This window comes from Osmerus eperlanus, chromosome 2 (genome assembly GCF_963692335.1).
Source record: "Osmerus eperlanus chromosome 2, fOsmEpe2.1, whole genome shotgun sequence".
In the NCBI taxonomy this organism is placed as follows: domain Eukaryota; kingdom Metazoa; phylum Chordata; class Actinopteri; order Osmeriformes; family Osmeridae; genus Osmerus; species Osmerus eperlanus.
The window spans coordinates 9,758,663-9,777,932 of NC_085019.1; the positions used below are offsets into that span (position 1 = coordinate 9,758,663).

A 19,270-nucleotide genomic window follows, 5' to 3' on the forward strand; every position below is an offset into this window, starting at 1 on the left:
TCCTCTGCAGTCACAGACCCCAGGGCGGCACTAATTAAAAAACACAATGACCTCCGATTCTCTTCACTCAGGAATGCAATTACCACAGCAACATGTACCACTTGTAATTATGGCAGGGTATTGTGGTGTGGGGGAGGACTCCTTGTCGAGCTGTAGAAACCAAATACACTAAATAGTGGGATTAAAATGAGGGTGTCAGTTGTCAGTGTAGCTTGGACCGAATTGAAAACAAGCATCTAAGTGTTTAATTTGAAAAATAAATCATATGAAGAGTGTGGTGGGTAGTACATCTCTGTGTGTGTAAGTGTCAGACGACCACTGTACAGGCGAACATCTCCGAAAATGTATTCACCACCCTCATCTCATCAGCATCTATTACTGAAACATGAAAGAAACTCTTACCTCTGGGATCATTTCTCATCTACTCCAATTCAACCTGTTCTATCCAGAACAGGGTACAGTTGCAGTGTTGCAGTCCCTGACATGTAAATAGCTCTGTTGTCCATCAGGCAGCATCTCATTCAGAGCATTGCAACTATCCATGAGTTGTGTAACATTGATTTGAAATTCAATCCAGCCATATCCATAGATTTACGTTGATACGGATGATAAAGGGATCGGAAAGGGTGTTATCTAGGCGAGAGAGGAAAAAGGATGACGAGATGTGGAAAGACTGCAAAGAAGACTTATCAGACAGACACATGCATTGCTTGTGTGAATTCATTTTTTACCTAGATTCCGTATTGGATGCAATTCACTGAAATAGTGTTTACTTGGGACTGACATACATACATGCCTTCACTGACACAAAAGGATGGCTTATGCAATGTCCCTTCTTCACTTTAAAGGGATATTCTGTGTTTTACCAGGTTTTGGTGAGAACATTCGGCACATATGTGAATAGATAAATTTACTTTGTGTTTGGTCCTGCCTTCCCCACCGGAACCCTCATTTGCTTGTTAAGCAGTTGATCATCTTAATATTCCCCTTATCGCAATATAGACTATAGAGCCTCTTTCAAAATGAGAAATAGTTTAAAAAAAGATTCATGATATATTTGGGTGAAATTTGTCTGTAAGCAACATAATCCTTTTTTCATGCTGCCACGTCATAGCAGAGTGGTTATTAAATAAATCTAAGCAGGGATGGGTTAGAAGGAGAAAAATTAAATGTGCAGCACAATATCCAGCTAGATTTGGTGAAGCAAAGCAGGTTGGGACCCTCAAAGCAGAGCAGAAGTGTATAATATTCTTACCATAGATTTATTTAAGCCTCTCTTCCACTTTTAGCTGTCAAGCTACTACTAGGATGTGCTAGCATGTGGTTGACTTCTCAGTCCTTCCAGTTCTGTCTGTCTCTCTCCATACTGGTACATGGGAAGATGGTACTTTGGCTATTTTCTCCTGTTTGGCTGAGTAGGGGGGGAACTCTTTATGGCCTTGTTGACTGACATTTCAGAACCAAGCTCTGACAAAAATGTGTGTGTGTACTTCTGGGCATGCTTTTGCGTGCATATTGTTACTCATATGTGTCAGTATGTCGATACGTATTCGTATGTGTTTGCACTTGTGTGTGTCGTTTGTTACATGCGCTTTTGTGGGAACAATCAGGTTGAAGCTTCATTATATGATCATATGATATGTCTCTGTCAGTCACCAGACAGACTTGCCTCTTAGCTGCTCTCCCCTCTGCCTCCTCCTCTTTCCCTCCTCTTCTCCTCCCTCGCATCTTAGACTCGTCTCCCCCTGTTTTTGTCTGCATGTGATCCTAGACAAACACAGGCCCAGACAAAGATACCTGGCAGAGAGGGCCTGAAGTCAGCTGTGGATTATGCATAGCTGATGGATCTCACTCTCCCTACTGTGTGTGTGTGTGTGTGTGTGTGTGTGTGTGTGTGTGTGTGTGTGTGTGTGTGTGTGTGTGTGTGTGTGTGTGTGTGTGTGTGTGTGTGTGTGGGTGTGTCTGTGTGTCTGTGCGTGTTTGTGTGTGTGCAGCCTGCTGGCAAAAACAGTAGCATAGAGATGTCATTACAAGGTCACAGTGCAGTGTGGGAGAGCCAAGGTCGTTCTGCACAGGGCTTATCTGCTGGGGGGTCTTGTTTGTTTGTGTGTGTATGTGTGTGTGTGTGTGTGTGTTTGTGGCCGGCCAGCCTTTGTGTCATTTCAAAGGTCACTGTAGTTGTTGAATAAGCTTTGTAGATTGTAGCTACAGTGTATTTAATAATAAACTCAGCAGTGCACTCAATACATACAGTAGGTGATGGAAGAAGGCTGCTTATAGTCATATGCTAACCAGCTGGCAAAGCAACCACATGTGGTAAGGAGATTTGACCAATAACTCACGAGGAGCAAGGCCTGTTGAGCAGGTGTGATTGTACTCTAAAAGAGAGAAAGGTAATGTTAGAATGTATTTTGCAGTGAATCATGCGAGAGTCAGAATGATTCCACATTTTGAAATCATGTTCACACATGCGTCCCACAGCATGTACAGTCTATATATTCATATCTGCATGAATATTATTTTTTTACTGTAAACTACATGACTCACAGGCTGCTAGCATTCATTACTGTACTTTCCTTGGTCTCTCTCTTTTTATCTCTCCTCTCTCGCCTCCTACCTTTACCTCTCTCTCCTCCTCTCCCTCTCTCCTCCTTTCCTTCTCTCCCTCTGTCTCCCTCCCTCTCCTCAGTTCCCCCCTCTCTCTTCCCTCCCCTCTCTCTCTCTAGCTATCTCTCCATTTATCAATCCCTCTCTCCCTCTCTCTCTCCTCTCCCTCTCCCCCTCTCCCCCTCTCTTTCCCTCTCTCCCCTCCCCCCTCTCTCTCCTCCTCGGTCTGTTGTAGATCTCCTCTAGTATAGGGAGGTTCCAAGGACAGCTTGTCTTGTTGTCACATAGAGAAGCTTCAACGTTCTGTTGGTAGGCTTTTAAACCTTCCACCCACACACACATACCTTGTGTAGTGTGGACTTTTCAAACACACATAAAAAAGACTTTTGACTGCATAGTTTGTGCCTGTCCTTCTTGAATTGTCAAAGCTCTTTTTACTGTAACATTCATCTATGCAAACAATCAAACTGAGTTATGCTTCTGTTTATGGTGAGTAAGGGGACAGCAAACAATCCCTTGTATTCTAAAATTAAGATGATGTAAATTCCATGTAGTAAATCTTGTCATGACAAACTCATATTCAACAGCATGAAGTCTGCATTGTAGACTTTGCCGAGACATCTCTGCTGCCCCCTTCCTCTCAGACTACACACTGACAGAGATAAAAAGATAAGCAAATAGAGAGATATGCACACAGACAGAGAGAGAACGAGAGAAGAAATAATGAAGAGTCAAGAGGTTCAGAGTACTAAAGAAAGAGAGAGAGAGAGAGAGAGAGAGAGAGAGAGAGAGAGAGAGAGAGAGAGAGAGAGAGAGAGAGAGAGAGAGAGAGAGAGAGAGAGAAAGCGAGAAGAAAGAACGGGATGAGAGCAGGGCAGAGAAGGTGAGAATAAGAGGAAAGGAGAAACAGAGTAAAAGAGAGGAAAGAGTCAGCAGCCTGGGCCACAGCTGGCGAGTCAGGCACACCCTCCAGGTCTCTCCCAGAGATACAAGGCCCGGGGGGGGTAATGTGCATTACTCTCATTGGCCTAATGGAGGGAGAAAGGGAAAGGAGGAGAGAAGTGAGGAGGATGAATGTGGGCTGCGGGTTTAGCTGACCTGGTTGATCGTTTGTGCAGGCGTAAGCTGGGTGGTAATGGGCACGCTTGAGGCCAGGTGCGTGCGTGTGGGCGTGCGGGCGTGCGTGTGTGTACACTCATGCTGACCCTGTGCACCAGCAGTAGCAGACTCAGGCCTGTGTTAGACTGGGTGTGTATATGTGTGATACAACTGTGTAGCCTCAAAAACTGTGTGATAATGTTTTTTGATTAGAAATCTAAAATGGACTTATAAATGGTGTATGTAGTGACTTAATTTGAGTAAACGACACATTATTTTATTATTGAAATGTTCTTACTGCCCTGGCTGCCAATATTACTTGTGATAAGCATGAGCCAGCTCAAAACTAATATTTTTGCGTTTAAATTTGATGATGTGGACTAGCCTACTTTGTAGCCTGCAGTCTAGAGACTGGGGAAGAGAAAGAGTGAAAATGAGTTCCACTCCAATGCAATGAAATGAATTACGCAACTGTCAGTTCCTCTGAAACAATCTTCAATTGGAGATTGAAGTGTTGGACCCTTAGCACTGTTACTGTTCTACACCTGTCTCTTTACACACATCTAGAGTATATATCGTATTCTTTTTGTTCGCATTGTCCACCTAAGATTGCCCTAACATTGTCCCACTCTGTGTTCCAGACAAACCCGTGACCAAGAGACACCCCCAGACTTCTTCTACTTCTCGGACTTTGAGAGGCATAATGCAGAGATAGCTGCCTTTCACCTGGACAGGTGGGTTTCAGGCTGGTACGTTTGTGTGTGTGTGTGAGCAACCATCTGTGAGAGAGATGTAAGCACAAGTAAGCAGGACCTGTGTTTAGTAAAGTGTGTGTAGAGATGCATTGATGCATAGTACTCTGGCTGGCACAAACCTGTATCCTTTATGCAGACAGTACACACACACACACACACACACTCACACAGTAACACGCAAACACACACACTCACACAAACAAACACCAAATCTGCAGGTGTCCTATGACCAGGCTTTAACCCTCACAACACAGTGCACACACACACACACAAACACAGCCACTCAACAGGTGTGCTGTGACTGTGGGTGTGTGTGTGTGTACCGTATTCAGAGAGCGACAGCTCAGCACCCATTATGTACGTGAAAAGCCAACACTTTTTAGCGGCAACAGTTGGATGGGATTTGGTAGAATGGAATGACATAGTGCTGTGAAGTGAAATCTTCATATGACCTGCCTCAACAATTACACACACTCCAACAACAGTTACCTAGGATGACGGGTACTAGTAAGTCTATGTAAGGTACAGCTGCTAGGCATGGTAGATGCTCTTACACATTGTGAACACACATGCCCACACACATGAAAATACCCATGCAAACACACACACACGTACAATTTTGCACGCACACATACACACAGACGTACACTCTCTCACACTCACACCAGCCTATGGGGAATGCCCAGCCGGATCCAGTGGCATGTGTTTGCGTGGGCGAGGGTAGAGCGGAGAGGAAACCAGAGGCATGCCAGAGCCAGCAGGGCATCATTCAGAGGGCAGGGAGGAGGAGGAGGAGCCGACCGCCTAAATGTTTTTAGGTTCTGGCCCTGACTGACGGTTGGCCCAGTTGTTTGGCCCCCGGCCACCCGAACCTAAGGCCCTTGGGGAGTCAGCCTGGCCTCGCTGGAGACTGCGGGCTGAGTAGGAATGTGGAGGAAGAAGAAAGAAGTAGGATTCTGCTTCTCTGACTAGCGTCTCCTTACATTTGTCCTGAGATAGCTCTGCTGCATTGTACTGTATGTGGTTGTGGCTAACGCATAATCCCAACATCATGTGCTGGGGATGACAGGTAGGTTGGGAGATAGAAGTTGACAGGAAGAGAGTCTGGGACCATGACACACAGCAGCCAGAGTGGTTTTAACTTCGCACCCTGGTGACACTGTGTCTGAGTTTGACCGAAGTGTAGGCGCACACACGGCACACACTCACACACAGGTGTTTCTTTGTAAGCCGTCCCAACATGACTGAATAGTTTGCAGCTCCTGAGTGCTCTCACCTGCAAGCTTGGGTTTCATCCTCATTGGCTCTGGTGTGTCTCTCTGTGTGTGTGTGTGTGTGTGTGTGTGTGTGTGTGTGTGTGTGTGTGCGTGCGTGTGTGTGTGTGTGTGTGCGTGGGGGGGGGGGGGGTGCGTGTGTGTGAGTATGCTCAAGTGGTGTGCGTGAAGAAAGAGCCATTCACTGGTAGACGGCTTCAGAGAGCGGGGGCCAGAGTGAGTCAATGAGAGCACTGCTGTAGCAGGAGGGCAGATAGAAGAGGACCAGGGGGTTTGCTGGCTCTCTAACCGTGGAGTGGAACGGAAGCGGCTGGAAGGAAGCTCAGAGAGAGAGGTGACGAAGCCTGATCAAAAAGTAGAGAAAGGATGAAAAGAATCCTCCCCTCTTTATTCCATTGAAGTCTCCTCTCTTTGACCGTACACTGCCCGTCTTTAAACAGCACTTCAGACGTCGATTCGAACAAAAGATGCATTTGAGAAACGGATTAATTATTTATTCCTCGTTTATTGGGGAAACAGCAGACATACTGTATACCAATCTGACAGCTTTAAGTCTGGAAGTCTGGAATCAAGTATCCTTGGCCTCCGAAGTAGTATGGGTAGTCAGTCCCACAAGTGGAGTTTTAATTTTCACACATAGTTCTGTGTGGCGTCATTGCAGTATAAATGTCCAATTTAAACATGTTTTTCTCTTGGGTTATTTTAAATTGTTCCTCTCTTCTCCCAGAATCCTTGATTTCAGGCGAGTGCCTCCGGTGGCGGGGCGGCTGGTCAACATGACCCGGGAGATCCGAGACGTGACTAGGGACAAGAAGCTCTGGAGGACGTTCTTCATCTCCCCTGGTAAACACAGTCTCATACAATTCATACCTTCTGTCTGTCGCTGCGCTGTTGTACGGAAACCCTGATTTGGATACAAGATTCACATTCAGCAACACAGTCTGGTGTATAGGATCTGGGGAAGCTCTTGCTCGTGTTTTCTGCCCTGTAAGTCAATACTGAGGGACCCAGCTTTATCCGTTTATTATGACAGATTCGATTTGTCAGTTCAGTTTCTGGGATCGTACTTTATATGCAAATGGGAACCTCGCAACTCACAATATGTGAAGCATTTTGTCCTCCCCAAATTGTTTTTAACTTTACATTTTTTTGGGGAATAATGTTGGTTTCCTCACCTGTTGATGTTGAGCACATGGTCTGCACTTAAGCCTCGCTACCACTTGGTGGCAGCATTGAACCAGGATTCTCAATCTATCTCCTCTTTCTGACAGAGACTGATAAACTCCTATGTATCTTAGCTTTGCATGAATAAATACATGATGGCATGGCAGGGCTGAAGTCTTGGTTGAGTTGTTTCTACTAACGAGCATCTCCCCAACCTCAATTGTCAGGACCCAGACGTTCTGACAGGAGTATACAGAGAGACTTAGACAATGAGTCTAAGCGCTCTCCTACCTTCCTTTGTGAACCTCACTTAACCCCAAAAATAAGAAGCCAGTACCTACATGGCTGGCTAGTCCTTTCCTACTCGTTCTAATATCCTTTCTTTTCCTGATTCCCTATTAACTTTCTCTCTTCCTTGCATGCTCTCTTACTTACTGGTCTTCGTTTTTGTCCTGTGTATATTTTTCTTCACACTACCTGTCATCTTAACCCACTCCTCTTCTCTCTTACTCTCCCCTCCTCTTCCCTCCTCTCCCAGTGTCAAATTGCTGCTAAACTGAACTCACTCTTTCCTCTCTCTTTCCTCCTTTTCTCCCCCCGCCCCCCTCCCAGCCAATAACATCTGTTTTTACGGGGAGTGCTCCTACTACTGCTCCACTGAGCATGCTCTGTGTGGGAAGCCTGACCAGATTGAGGGCTCACTGGCTGCCTTCCTGCCTGACCTGGCCCTCGCCAAGCGCAAGACCTGGAGGAACCCCTGGAGACGCTCCTACCACAAACGCAAGAAAGCCGAGTAAGATATGATGACTTCTAACCCTTTCAGCCCAGGATCTCTCCAGTCTCTCTCGACTTCATCATCCCTCTTTTTCCTTTCAGCCCTTCCTTGTAGTTTTCATTCTCTCTGTAGGTTTTATTCTCTGTCACACTAGTTTTTTTCCTTGCTTTAGATTCATTTTTAACTTGTTGATGTATTTCTTACTAGTAACTCAACACTAGGATGGGTTTGTTGTCTTCTAAGGTCGAGTCTTATTAGTTTCAAGAATCCCCTGATGACTGCCCCCATTGCTCTACAATGTATGAGATGGAACTTTTTGGAGAGGAAACACTTACATCAACTGACCGGCTGAAACTAAAGTGTTAAAAAAAAACAATATAATACAGATTAAGCTGTCCAGTGAGGTAGACAATATACAGGACACACATATCACTCTCTTGACTTTTCTGGGAAATTGTTGGCATTATTGATGACTGACACAACATAAACACATATGACTTACTTGCAAAAATCTTTTTATTTGAAGAGAAAATTAATTGAAAATAATTGATCAAGTTAGAATACTGCATATCAGTCAGACCAATATACGTTTCCCCCACACCCACAATTCTCATCAAATCCAGTTAATTATAGGTTTTCACATTATCACAACAACGAGAAAACTGAATAGAGAAACGAGAAACAACTCAATATGCCACGGATTCTAGTAAGAATCAGGTATGCATGATAACCACAAACAGTTACAGTAGACAACGGCTTGTTAACCTCTCTCTTGGCTTCATGCAGTCTGAAGTAAACAGACAAGAGCCTAGACACTGCTACACAGGTGGGGAAACCCCACTGAACATCTCCAGTCTAAGACACTGGTCTTATCTTCATGGAGATAGCTTTCAAGGAGTAATGATGACCCTTCCAGGTATACCAGTTAATGCTGGTTGCAAAATGAATCGTCGTACCCCACAGATATTCCCCATTAGGGTTAGCCTTATGGCAGTTATTGTACCAAAATGCACCATAAAAGGAAACAGCACAGTTACCAGGCCATGCGTCTTGGTCTCTGTCAAATGTAGAGAATTTGAAGCCGTTGTGGAAGGAGAGCGAGTCACCCGCTCCACCGTTCCTGAAGCCTGTGACAGTCAGCTTGTAGCCATTAGACTCTGGGCCCACAGAGAAGGAGGAGTAAAACGCAAACACCTTTCTTCCTGTAAAGTCCTCCATGTCCACTCTCAGCTCGTGCTTTCTCGAGTTGGTGAGGGAGTGCAGGTTGTCCAGTACTCTCCGTTGGCACTTCCAAAGCCAGCTTTGTACTGACTCCAGCCTCTGTAGAAGTTGGTGCTGCCGTCCACTCTTCTCTGAAAGACGGTCCACTTGCCTTTTCCAGTGGCCATGTCACAGTAGACCTGCACTGGCTTGATTGAGGGGTAGATGGTGTACACGCCGCTGGCCTTTGAGACACTTTTGGAGACATCAGCGCAGTCCCTGAGCAGTTTGAGGTTACACCTGGGAGCTGCATCAGCAATCACAGCCAGCAGCAGGATGAAGAGCAGACTTGCCATTTTGGTATCAAGTCAAAAGGTTTTAGCTTCTAGATCAAAGCAGAGATGTCCTAGATGTCCTGTGAGCTTTGGTAAGCCTTTTGGTGTCCTTTTATAGCATCTAGCAGAAATGTTGAAGGAGACTCAACCAATCCCATGGTGATCAAATGTGACTGGACCGGTTTAATGGAATGAATGCAAACTCTGGTACCACTAGAATTCTTATCTGATCTTCTTCCAGATAACGTTTTATTGATGGGGGTTTCACAAAATAAGCCAAGGAGAAAGGCCTGATTGTTTGAGACAAAATCTTTTTTTTACTGAAAGAATCATACCTTTAAAGATTACTAATGCCTCCACTTTCAGGACCATTCTAAAATGAGGTATTACCTAGGTAATTAGGTACATGGCACAGTGATATCATGGAATCATTAGTGACATCATTAGTCAGACAAACCTTAACCACGGTCAAACAGCCCTTTGTAAGTATCACTTTCAGTCAAAAGTCCCACCGATCTAAGATCAGTGATAAGTAACAATTCAGAGAAGTAGAAACCAACACTTGGAGTGGGGCGACAATTATGTTGGTGCTCAAATGTATCAAATGTGTCCATCCATCACTGAGAAAATACATTTGTTGTGTGTGTGTGCGTGTGTCTAGATGGGAGGTTGACCCAGACTACTGCGATGAGGTGAAGCAGACACCACCATATGACCGTGGCTCTCGTCTTCTAGACATCATGGACATGACCATCTTTGACTTCCTCATGGGTAAGAAAGAACCTCACATTTACTTTGTAAAACAAAGAACAAACCATTAAACCCTTTGAGAAACATATTGATAGTTGAAAACAATGTCTCCTCATATCTGACTATAAAGTTTGTTCACTGAAGTTAAGAGAATTGATTCTTCAAGGAGCTGAACTATATATAGGAAACAGAAGTCTTCCAGAAGGCCAAACACTTAACCTACCATAAACAAACTCCCCCCATCTATCCCACCCCCAGGTAACATGGACCGCCATCATTACGAGACCTTTGAGAAGTTTGGTAACGAGACCTTCATCATTCATCTGGACAATGGTAGAGGGTAAGACCAGGACCTATATATATATATATGCATGCACACATACCCCACAAGCATAATGATGACATACAGCACACACACACTCAGACAAAAACAAATTGGGGGCATCGATCTGCTGCCAATGATGGTGTATGTTTAGGTGTAGGTCTATGGGTACATGTGACACCATGTGACACTGCTTGTAAAAAGGGCAATACAAACAAAAATGGGGTTTTATTCAATGCTGCTTCACTCTCTCCAGGTTTGGAAAGCACTCACATGATGAGTTGTCCATTCTGGTGCCCCTGAGCCAATGTTGCAGGTTAGTATGCTGTCAGTATGTCCTCTCTCTTTGACACATGCTGGCTCTGAGATTGTTTGAAGATGAATTGTCTTAGTTAACATTTTGTTCCTCCTCCACCTCATGGCTGTGCCTGTCTCCAGGGTAAGGAGGTCGACCCACCTGCGTCTGCAGCTGCTGGCCAAGCAGGAGTACTTGCTGAGCTCCCTGATGGAGGAGTCTCTGCTCTGTGACCGCCTCTCCCCCATCCTCATCCAGCCCCACCTCCATGCCATGGACCGGCGCATCCGTCTGGTCCTGCAGGTGCTGGACGGCTGCCTGGAGAAGGAGGGATACGCTAACGTGGTGGAGGTTGACCGTGCCAGGGACAGTGCCACACACAGGAACCCGGGACACAGGTAGTGAGGTCTGGGATGGGGGAAGGGATAATCAGCCTCCTTCCTTGTCCTGCTCTGGGTCCCATCCTGGAGCTCTGATGGGAGGGTGAAGTGTGTGGCGGGACAGAGCCTGTCACTTACACCATGCACATCCATTTTGAATTCAGTGAATTCCAAGACTTGCCTTCAATGCCTCTATGGACCCGGCCCTATGTGTGTGTGTTTATAATGGAAGTACTTTTTGTTCACAGAATAGTGAACAGACTAGAGAGGCCTGGTTTTGTTGAAGAAACATATTTTATTATTTGTATATGAGAAAGTGTATAGAAGATACAGTACATAGAGGCCATGAATTTATTTGTCATTTGAGTGCAAAGTCTGTTGTTTTTGTGCTGAGCTGCGGTTTATTGATTCTGTTGTTTTAAATCAAGAGTGATATTTCCAGCAGAAGGCAGAGAAAATGATGGTCTAAAGCTTTATTTTAAAATACAAAGTGCAAGGAACGGATATTATTTATAAGATATTTAAAGTGACACATTTTGATAAGTTTCAAATATGTTTTCACGCTACAAGCATTTTTTCGTCTTAAGATCTGCCCGTTATGTTAAGTATCTATCTTTTAATTTCTGTAGATAATCAAACTAAAAGTTTATTTTTATGATTCTTAGTATGTTTCCACTCCGGATGATAAACAAGGAACAAGGAAACAGTAGAACTCTGTTGTCTTTTCCACAAGAACAAGTTTTCCTGTCAGTGTCCATGGTAGTTGCTAAGAAAATCAGATTCTGTGGCACACATTCCATTATTCTCAAATTAACACGCACTTCCAGCGTTCTTTGTATAGACTTTGAGACAATTCATCAACACAAGGAACATAAGTATATATGATGTGTGTACTTGCAGCTAAGCACGTGCTTATCTCAGCTGTTCTGCAGTCCATATGACATGGAGTATTAGGAAAACAAATGATTTGTGCTACAGTATATACAGAAATATTCATCTTTGTCAGCATCTCTGAAGGGGAATATCAAGAGGGATTTTATTTGATTCTTCATACAGTGCTTTAAACACCTGCCCTTTTGTGCATAACATATTTGTGTCACAAATCCCAGTGATAGGACCCAAATGCAGACCGGGACTGGTAGGTGGTGAAAAAAAAAGGTATTTATTGGTGACAGGTGGGTACAGGTGATGGTAACAAACGTGCAGGTCGGTGGTGAGGGTGGCTAGGCGGGAGTGAATGGGTCTCCAGGGTGCAGAGGCTGAAACAGAGGAGCAGGAGTCCGGTCAGAAAAATAAGGTAAAATTTGCAAAGCGAACAGGATGACTAGTGGTATACTGTAATACGGGCACCAAAGCGCAACGTACTGGTACGTCTAACGATCCGGCAGAGACTGGATGTCAGGCCACAGTTTAAGTAGTGGTAACGGTAACGATGATCAGGAGCAGGTGTGTAATGGAAACAAGCTCAGGGGGGTGGGGCCATGACAATTTGTATTCTTCACCATTTTGCCCTTTTAGGTGAAACTATTTTGTAAATGAAAATAGGCTGTGGACATGCAACTATAGAGGTTTGACTGCACCATGTAAAATATGTTTATCAATAACAACAACCACTGGTACAGCTTGAACACATGCTAACATCTACATAGGATGAAAGGTTGTTTTCTGTTACACTTCCAGCAGGTACAATAAAAGGTAAATCGACAAATTATGCCTGTGAAGTACTGTAAAATACTTTGACGTTATCATTAATTCACGTGTAAAAAACTGTCAATTATTAAAGTCATAATCCGGAGTTGCTGCAGCTCGTTGGCCTTTTTGTGCCGGTGCACCATCAACATCACCAAACTCTGAATGTTTTCATTCTCAAAACTACTGTACATCCAGCAACCCCCGGGACACTCAGAGCTAATTGATGGCACAACTCCAAATTATGGTTTTAAAGAAATATTAGGTTTCTGACATTGCTTAGGTATTTCAAGCTTCTTTTCTGGTTGGCTATTATTTAGTGTCGCATCCACATCATTTTGGAGAGGAAACAGAAAAGTTGTTAGAATTTAGAAAGCAATGAGACGGGAAGCAGACATTTACTTTCACAGCAAAGTCCTAGAGTATGGTTTACCAGTGCCTCTGCAAAGATGGAAATACTTGAATGTTTTGGGTTGTTACATACTGTACAAACAGGATCTGTAAACTACTACACTACTAATCAGCCTGTGTGACTTGGACCGCCAGGCAGACAATAGTCTAGAGTGTGGACAGGGTTAAGCCACCCTTCTCCTGCCAGCGATAGCACCAGACCACGTACTTTGGATTTTCATATTCAGACTGTAAATATATATAAGTACTTTGAGGACATTAGAGGCTGCTCTGCTGCCCGTAGCCATACGCTTCTGTTTTCTTCAACTGCATTGTTACTGTGAAGATAAATCTGTGCAACAAAAAAAATTGAGAAATCATGTGTCTGTGTCAATACTTATTCTGGAGTACAAAATGGAGACGGTTTTGCATGGGCCTTTCCAGGATTTACATATACATTTATTCACTTTTATCCAAAGCGACTTCCAAGAGAGAGCTTTTCAAAAGTGCATAGGTCAATGATCATAAACAACGAGGTAGCCCCAAAAACATTGCAGGTAGCCAAAACATGAAGCGTACATTGTGAAAAGCAAATAAGGGCCAATGGGAAGAAACATAAGAGCATGTAGTCAAACAAATTAAACAACATGAACCTCAAAAGTGCAAGAGTGTTATCTGTAGGAAAGCAAGCAACAATAATATAATTTACAGATTTGCACTGATGTGATTGCGAAGCCCCCTGTGCCGGTCTCCAGTGTAAGGAGGTCGACCCACCTGCGTCTGTAGCTGCTGGCCAAGCAGGAGTACTTGCTGAGCTCCCTGATGGAGGAGTCTCTGCTCCGTGACCGCCTCTCCCCCATCCTCATCCAGCCCCACCTCCATGACATGGATCGGCGCATTCGTCTGGTCCTGCAGGTGCTGGACGGCTGCCTGGAGAAGGAGGGATACGCTAACGTGGTGGAGGTTGACCGTGCCAGGGACAGTGCCACACACAGGAACCCGGGACACAGGTAGTGAGGTCTGGGATGGGGGAAGGGATAATCAGCCTCCTTCCTTGTCCTGCTCTGGGTCCCATCCTGGAGCTCTGATGGGAGGGTGAAGTGTGTGGCGGGACAGAGCCTGTCACTTACACCATGCACATCCATTTTGAATTCAGTGAATTCCAAGACTTGCCTTCACTGCCTTTATGGACCCGGCCCTATGTGTGTGTGTTTATAATAGAAGTACTGTTTGTTCACAGAATAGTGAACAGACTGGAGAGGCCTGGTTTTGTTGATTTTTTTTATTTATTATTTGTATATGAGAAAGTGTATAGAAGATACAGTACATAGGGGCACTGTCATTATATCGGCGAGTCGGCCCAAAAGTGTGTCGGCCCACCGGGCAAATGCCCGGTATGCCAGATGGCCAGTCCAGCCCTGCATCATGATATCATGATGCTCCTGAACCACATAGAAGCAGACCTGCAGAGGCTAACAAGGAGGTCCTTTGCACTGCCCCCTGCAACCCAACTACTGGCAGTGTAAGGTTCTAAGCCACTGGCAGTTTTCTGGAGGTTATTGGAGATGGACATGGGCTCTCCAAGGACTCAGTGTCAAGATCTGTGCATACTCTCACAACTGTATTACTTTGCCACATCCCAGACCACATCCAATTTCCCACAACCAGAGGGGACAAGTCTGCGGTGCAGGACTTAGGCTTCAATCTTCAATGGCTTTTATGATTTTTGTATGAGTTTTCACTCCCTCCGGTTTTCCAGCCCTTGGTCCGGACCGCTGTTGCGTGTCCTCCTTTTCACCCTTTTGTCCTCCTTTTTGACCCTACCTGCCCACCGACGCAAATTACCACTCGCGTAGGCTTTCAGATGCAAAAAAGAAATACCTCTTTCAAACCTACGTGGAGTTCAGAACTCCACTTTGCCACTAAGAGCAGCAAAGATCAATATCATGCCTTCTGTAAGCTCTGTCGCATTGATATAGACGTGAGTAGTAGGGGGAAAGGGGCTTTAGAGCGGCATGCCTGCGCTACGCAACGGCACAAGGCTAATGCTAGTTCTGCCGGGCACTCTTCGTTAACATCATTTTTTGCTCTGAACACAACAACAGTGGATGATAAAACAACCGCTGCTGAGATGATCACATTTTTAAATTTCTATTACAATTGAAATAGTTTGGGGAATGGTACTGTCTTATTTTCTTATTTATCTTTTGACTAAACTTGTCTCACCAAAGACAACAGAAAATCAGTGCACTTGTATTGAAGTATTGGATTTGTATTCAATGTTGACTTACTAAAATGAGAAATGTTATTGTCTTAATTTCATACTAATGTCCCCCCTCCCCCCGCATACAATTTGTAACTTTGACTAATAACTAATTAACAAGAACCAAAGTAGTAAGGTAAAGTTTTTTATGAGCAGTTACAATCACTTCTCTTAGCAAAGTTACAAATTGTATTAGCTAGCTGGCTTGCTATCTCACTGTTAAGCAAGTAAGGCAATTTCAAGGGATTTTCACTTAGGCCTACTGTCGAAGACACACCATCAGCAGGCGATCCTTCTTGTCCAGCCATAGCTAGATAGCGCCCTAACAGAGCGAAATCCCTGAATGCACTAGACAGCCATCAATGCAGAGAACAACACTGCCCCCTATCAGATGTCACTGTCTAAAGGGGGGGGGGGGGGGGGCTTGTGTTTGTGGATCAAAAAGCTATTTGTGTGTGGATTACAAATTGATCTTACGGCACACAGTTTGGAGCCACCACACTTAGAAATCCCTCACCGGGCCGAACAAGGTGTACGAGGGTCTGTCACTTGGACATCCCCCCTTACATAACCCCCCACGGGGCACTGCACGCATATCCCACTACAACCCCACGCTCACATCCCCTTAGGTCACAGCACACAATTGCCACGCTGTGATATCTCGCCCCACTGCACCGCAAACTCACGCATGTCTCAGGACCGCTGGCATGGTATATCTATCCGACGCACAGGTACCGGTACTCCAACTGCCTCCCTCGCACTCTAGCTATACGCGATATACAGCTAAAATTTGTACCTATAAGCTACCGGTGAGCAGCACACATAAGACAGTTTGTAAGGATTAATAACACCAGCTACTTAACTCTCCGGGATTTGAGACCCTCCCCTGGGGTCTGCGCTTGTGAGGCCGCTGCACAGACAGCAGGAGAGCCTCTTCAACAGGCTGGGAGTGGACAAAGGTACGCCTACAGCCCCACTGTCTAACGTCACCCTAATTCCCTGTACATTGCCTTGCCCAAGACACAATGTCATTTTGCACTGCTGGGAATCGAACCGGCAACCTTCTGATTAATAGCCCGATTCCCTAACCGCTCAGCAATCTGACCCCCCTAAACTGTCTGCGAACGCAACCACCCTCCAATCGCAACGCGCGTACAGTCGTTTTCACTTGGCATGCTTTCCGCCCCGTGATGTCCGCCAGACACCGGCTCCCAGACCAACTTCGAGCCCCCGCTCACTTCCCTCTTTTATACTCCCCCCCGACACTCCCTTACACAGGTGCAGTCACTTTATTAATTGTCAGCGCAGCCACTGACTCGTCGTCGTCGTCGTCATCTGCCGCTTATCCGGGGGTCGGGTCACGGGGGCAGCAACCTAAGCAGGGAGGCCCAGACTTCCTTCTCCCTGGCCACTTCCACCAGTTCTTGGGGGACCCCGAGGCGTTCCCAGGCCAGCCGAGAGACATCGTCCTCCAGCGTGTCCTGGGTCTTCCCCAGGGCCTCTTCCCAGTGGGACGTGCCCAGAACACCTCACCAGGGAGGTGTCCAGGAGGCATCCTGATCAGATGCCCGAGCCACCTCAACTGGCCCCTCTCGACGCGGAGGAGCAGCGGTTCTATTCTGATCCGCCTGTCGATCTCGCGCTACATTCTTCCCTCACTCGTGAACAAGACCCCGAGATACTTGAACTCCAATATCTCCTCCCCGACCCGGAGATTGCACTCCACCCTTTTCAGGTCGATAACCATGGCCTCAGATTTGGAGGTGCTGATTCCCATCCCAGCCGTTTCGCATTCGGTTGCGAACCGCTCCAGTGAGAGCTGAAGGTCACGGCCCGATGAAGCCATCAGGACCACATCATCCGCAAAAAGCAGCGACCCGATCCTGAGGTCACCAAACCGGACCCCCTCAACGCCCTGGCTGCGCCTAGAAATTCTGTCCATATATGTTATGAACAGAATCGGTGACAAAGGGCAGCCCTGGCGGAGTCCAACCCTCACCGGGAACAAGTTCGACTTACTGCCGGCAATGCGGACCAAACTCTGGCACCGGTCGTACAGGGACCGGACAGCCCCGATCAGGGAATCCGGTACCCCGTACTCCCGGAGCACCCCCCACATGAGCCCCCGAGGGACACGGTCGAACGCCTTTTCCAAATCCACGTGTCGTCACCTGGAGAAAAGTCTGGATGGTTCCTCACAAGTACCTTATTCTGAACAAGGTGAAGGAGGTTTCATTTAGAATTTTACACAGATACTACCCTGCTAATCATTATATGGTTAAGTATAAAAGAGACATAAATGTGAAATGTGGCTTCTGCAAAGATCACTCTGAGACTGTCCTACACCTCTTCTGGCACTGCTTACACACCCAAGCATTCTGGCAAAACTTCAGCAGTTTTGTAGTTGATCATATCTTTAATGATTTTGTTTTAATGTGCGAAAATTTTGTATTTTTTTCTACAAAAATCAGAGAGAAGAAAATGAATACTTTGTAATACATTTATTGATCTTAATGGCAAAATTGAACATTCACAAATGTAAATTCAGCAATAAGAAACCGTATTTTATACTTTTCCTTTGTGAGTTTGCAAATTACATGTCTTTACTTTCTAAATACCACAACAAAAAGGCCTTAAGAACGTTTAATATATGTACATCATTTAATATTCTTTCGTAATACCCCTGGCAATCTTTTAAATGTTTCTTATTTCAGTTGTTTATACACTTGTATACTGACCTGTGTACCATTATCTGTATACTTTGTACTTTTCGAGCAAAAAAAATCTATAAAAAGTCGAGCAAAATGTCCGAACCAAGCACCAGCGAGGAGGTTGGTAGCTAGGAAGATTAGACAACCCTTCTACATCCCTGGCCGTACCTGGAAGAATTTTTCGACATGTTTGGATGCAAAAACAACTCCTTTCGAATGCGCTGCAAGCTCTGCTCACCCAAGTAGGCTACCACAAGCTAATGGCTTTCACAACGTCGCCGTCTAATTTGAATAAAGGCTATTGATAACATGCCTCTGAAGTTTGACTTTTTGCAGCATTACAATACTTATAGGCAACTAGTCATCATATCTTACGCTCCATGAAACACATGGTTAATGCTTAGTAGTAGGCTACACATATATGGTTCTTTAATGTATTTGCATTGTACTAAAATGCGTTCATTTTCAATGGGCATAAACAGGTGCAGACCACATTTTTCAACATTAACATTTCAATATAACAAGTCATTATGGCCTTTGGAAACATGTTTTTTGGGGGGGAGGTGGGGTCGTGCATTAAAGACCCCTGTGCCTAAGCTTTTGTCCTTAATGGCATTTTTTTCCCTTACTACTTTTACTTTTATACTTTAAGTAGTTTTGAAACCAGTACTTTTATACTTTTACTTGAGTAAAAAGCTTGAATTGATAATTAAACTTCTACAGAAGTATTTTTAAACCCTAGTATCTATACTTCTACTTGAGTAATGAATGTGAATACTTTTAACACCTCTGCGCGTAGGCCTATATTTTCTATTCTGTAACCTATTTCTTATAGGCCTATCTGTGTTTGTATTTACAGAACCACACATTAAATATTCACATGAGAGATAAACCCGATCAATCCCAGCTCCAATCTTGTTATTTAATAAATAAAGAATAAGTTTTTTGGATACAACAGTCTGATTACTGGAACCCTGGATTCTATCACGGAGTTCTGACCCCACAGTGTTTTGACATAATCCAACCACTAGATAATTTTACTATTTTTCAAGATGCATTTGAGAAACTGATAAATTATTTATTCCTCGTTTATTGGGGAAACGGCAGACATACTGTATACCAATCTGACAGCTTCAAGTCTGGAATCATCGTCGGACTGATCTGTACAAATCTCTAGTTTGGCCTCCGAAGTAGTATTGGTAGTCAGTCCCACAAGTGGAGTTTTAATTTTCACACGTAGTTCTGTCTGGTGATGCAAAATA

General features: G+C 44.8%; 1 protein-coding gene, 1 long non-coding RNA gene and 1 pseudogene across 3 annotated transcripts in view; 1 reads left to right on the forward strand and 2 right to left on the reverse strand.

The window, feature by feature from the left end:
* The window catches only part of fam20ca (FAM20C golgi associated secretory pathway kinase a), a 32,299-nt gene extending 21,307 nt beyond the window's left edge, over positions 1-10,992 (forward strand). For both annotated transcript variants that reach the window (XM_062452135.1, XM_062452142.1), the window contains 7 exons: positions 4,347-4,439; positions 6,462-6,577; positions 7,511-7,691; positions 9,870-9,979; positions 10,217-10,298; positions 10,537-10,596; positions 10,719-10,992. In XM_062452135.1, coding sequence (XP_062308119.1) covers positions 4,347-4,439; positions 6,462-6,577; positions 7,511-7,691; positions 9,870-9,979; positions 10,217-10,298; positions 10,537-10,596; positions 10,719-10,977 — 901 coding nt within the window. In that variant the 3' untranslated portion in view covers positions 10,978-10,992. The remainder of the gene's footprint in view (positions 1-4,346; positions 4,440-6,461; positions 6,578-7,510; positions 7,692-9,869; positions 9,980-10,216; positions 10,299-10,536; positions 10,597-10,718) is intronic.
* LOC134012373 (microfibril-associated glycoprotein 4-like) lies at positions 8,246-9,448 on the reverse strand (annotated as a pseudogene).
* A 213-nt stretch (positions 10,993-11,205) lies between the features above and the next one.
* LOC134012405 (uncharacterized) lies at positions 11,206-12,442 on the reverse strand. The gene is made up of 2 exons (XR_009928587.1): positions 12,321-12,442; positions 11,206-12,214 (listed from the first exon to the last, which is right to left on the reverse strand). It is a non-coding gene; the product is annotated as an uncharacterized LOC134012405 (long non-coding RNA).
* Positions 12,443-19,270: the final 6,828 nt, after the last annotated feature.